Source organism: Asparagus officinalis, chromosome 2, assembly GCF_001876935.1.
Source record: "Asparagus officinalis chromosome 2, Aspof.V1, whole genome shotgun sequence".
Lineage (NCBI taxonomy): Eukaryota > Viridiplantae > Streptophyta > Magnoliopsida > Asparagales > Asparagaceae > Asparagus > Asparagus officinalis.
In genome coordinates, this window is record NC_033795.1 from 5,853,849 (window position 1) to 5,857,242 (window position 3,394).

General features: G+C 37.7%; 1 protein-coding gene across 1 annotated transcript; it reads right to left on the minus strand.

Annotated features, from left to right (window-relative positions):
* Window positions 997–1,870, minus strand: LOC109829368 (transcription repressor OFP2-like). Its single transcript, XM_020396494.1, has one exon. It carries the CDS (start codon window positions 1,809–1,811, stop codon window positions 1,074–1,076), a length of 738 nt encoding a protein of 245 aa, XP_020252083.1. The 5' UTR covers window positions 1,812–1,870; the 3' UTR covers window positions 997–1,073.

Here is a 3,394-nt window from a genome sequence, read left to right on the forward strand (position 1 = left end):
AGTCAACTTTATGCTTGATATTCCGATTTAGGATAATAACCAAATTTTGTTTTAAAGAATTGATTGCGGCCCGGCCCGTGATTAATTAATTATGGTATGATTATTAGGCAAGCATGTCTTTCTCAATCAACTTTCAATTTTTTTTTTTTTTGGCTATACATATATAAACGATGACTGACTCCAAAATGTTGAGTAAGAACTTTCTACCAGAAGCCAGTTTGCTCTGTCATTATGAGGAAACCTATTGAACATGAAAGTGTATCTTGCTACCCTAAAACCTACTCATACTCATGAAATCATGAGCTGTGTGACCCGTTCCATGGAAAAAACTGACTCATCTCTTTCCTTCTTCTTTGAAAGTGACTCATGAATCACATTAATGTTACAAGATCTATCCGATTGAATTTACTTTTTTTTGGGGCCCTTTTAGTCCAATAAAAACAGAACTAAATGAGATAACGCTTAGAAACTCTAACGTGATATTTTAAATCATTAAGGTCTTACAGTTATTATTGGATTCAGATCTTCTTCATTATCAATAATAATAATAATAATGGAGGGACCACTACTTCATCATAACGAATGATTAATATCTAGCGAATGACTATGATTTTCTTTGAAGTGCAAATTAGTAATGAGTATAATACGTGGGGTTCAACGAATGTTAGATTTAAAATATATCACAATTACTCACTAGATAATTAATTATTAAGAGGGGATCCAAATTCGTTATTATTTCTTGTCTATTGAGTAGTCTTAATATAGCCAAAAACGCAATTCTATTCGAAGTAAAGTGGCAATATTTCTGGCTGAAAACCATCATAGAGGCTCAATAGATTACCGGAAATTAATAATTATTCTAAGGGCATAATTGGGTTAAATCGTTAGTTTAAGAACTTTTTGTGGATGTCATGTAAACGTTAGAGGTTGATGAGACTTTCGACATTTTATTTAAGGTTTCTAAAAGGCATCAAGCACATAATTAAGATAATAACATGATAAATAAAACTTTGATATTTATAATTATACACTGAAAACTAGCTACTTGAGAGACATATTAATCCTAAACTTGTTTAAAAACTAACACTAATTACATCAAACCAAATCTCCTCAAAAGCCTTGACGATCACATCATGATACTCATTAGAGTTCAAGGACAAGTAGCATGCAAGAAGCTCCTCAAGATCCCTCGACGCCTTCAGGTTGTTCTCGACGATCATCTCCATCATCGACTCTCGAAAATCCCGCTTCGGGTCCGACGAGTTCTTCATCACCGCGAAGCTCTCCGAAACCGACCCTTTCCTCTGCCTGCTCTTCTGCTCGGCAATCCTCACTCTCTTGGCCATCGAGACCCTCGGAGAATTAACACGCGTACGCAGCGACGACGACTTCTTCTCCTTCTTCTTCTTCTTCTTCTCCTTCACTTCTTCTTCTTCTTCTTCTTCTCTAGGCTTTGGCAGCGGTGTTGTTATAATGGGAGGGAGCTCGAAAACGATGTCGGTTGGGCTCGGGACTGGGATTGGGCTTATGGGCTTTTTTCGGGGTTTTTGGATGGATTTTCTTGGTGAGTCTAAGGGGAAGTGGGTGTCTAGGGCTCTAGGGTGGAGGGGGGAGTTTGAGGGGAAGTAGTAGGAGGCTCTGCTCGGGATGAGTTGGGTAGGGGAGGGCTGGGGGTGGGTTTTCTTGGTAGGGGTTTGGGTTGATGGGCTCGTACATGGTTTTCTATTGATCATAGGCTTGTTCATCTCCCTCAGCTTGTAGAACCAAGCATTGGGCATCATCTCTTGTAGCCTAAACCTATGGTTGCCCATCCCAAGGGATCAAGAGGGGAGGAGAGAGTTTAGAGAGAGGGGAGGGGGGGAGAGAGAGGGGAGGGGGGGAGAGAGAGAGAGAGAGAGAGTGTGTGAAGAGGAGAGGAGATAAATAGAGGAGGAGGGGGACAGTCATTGAGGAGATGGTGGGGTCCAAATTGGAATGGACAAAGGAAGAGAAGGAAAGAAACAAGTGAGTGGATTGAAGGTGGGGCCTAGACAAAGGTGGTTGGGGGTGTTTTGCTCCTCTCTTGCTCCTAACAACAATCTTTTAACACTTAATTAACACATTTTTTTAATAGAATCAGGTTATACAGTCATTGTGATTCTATGAGGGATTTTTTTTTTTAACCTTGATTTCATTGGAAAATGTTCACATATAACATGTACTATCCATAATTCAGTTTTACTTGCTACATTTTGTGTTTCTAAGGACCATGCATGTACTCGCACTTTAATTATCCACTTTATTTGTTTCCACAAAGTTATAGTTTTCTCCTATATATGCTATTTTACAATAATCTCTTTCAATATAGTTTGGCTAAGGTCATCATCTATCTAAAAAAATCAACAACTCTGAGTGGGATTGGATTAGAGTGGATGGTATCGCAATTAGGGAGCACTAGCGCTTGTTTAATAAGTGATAAGTGAAAAAGTCTTGAGTGTTAAGTCTATGAAGAATCATTAGCATTAGTTTTTTATATTATAAAATACGGGTGTTGGGAGAAGATAGAGACTTAATGTACCTCCACCTAACCAGAGCTTTGATTTTTGTTAGGCTTTGCCATTGTATAAAGAAACACATGTAGATCTTGGTTTCTGACATTGTTTCTTTCCTCGAAGGCAAATGAGAAAGGCATGTGCTCAGTTCGTGCAGATAGAATCACTTGAAATTGACAAAATTTAGTTTGTTACAGTCTATACGTCTTGACTGTAATCTGACATTAAATACGTACAGACGGTAAAATGCGATTCACGTTTCTTCTTCATCTTATCTCTTGCTAGATGTTCAAGTAAGCAAGTAATCTTGTCTTAAGACGTTACTTTGATTACACATATAAATTAACAAAGAAATAATTAATCTTACTATATATTATATTTGTTAGGGTGCGTTAAACTGGACTAGGATGGAACTTAGATCTAGTTTTGGATGTTTTTATGGTTGGCAAAGAATTGCTGCTTTATGGTTCTAGTACTGAGAGCCATAATCATCTCTTTTTTGAATGCACAATGTCAAATTGTGTTTGGAATGGTATAATTGAGTGGCTTAAATTCAAATGGAGGTGTTGTGAATGGTCTTTCCTCTTGAATTGGTACAGTTCCAGATTGAGGGGTAGTGGGTTTAAGCAAAAAATAAAAAGGATGATATTAGCTGCTATAGTCTACAATATTTGGAGAGAAAAAAATACCAGAATCTTCAAGATGGAGAATAGATCAGCTGATAGTTTGATCAAAAACATAAAGTTGGATATCCTCACCTCTATATTGAACAAATCCATGTCGGGTGAATTCAGAGGATGAGTTCTCTCCTTGTAGAGCTCAAATATATTGAACAAGTCACTGTCGGCTGAATGCAGAGTATG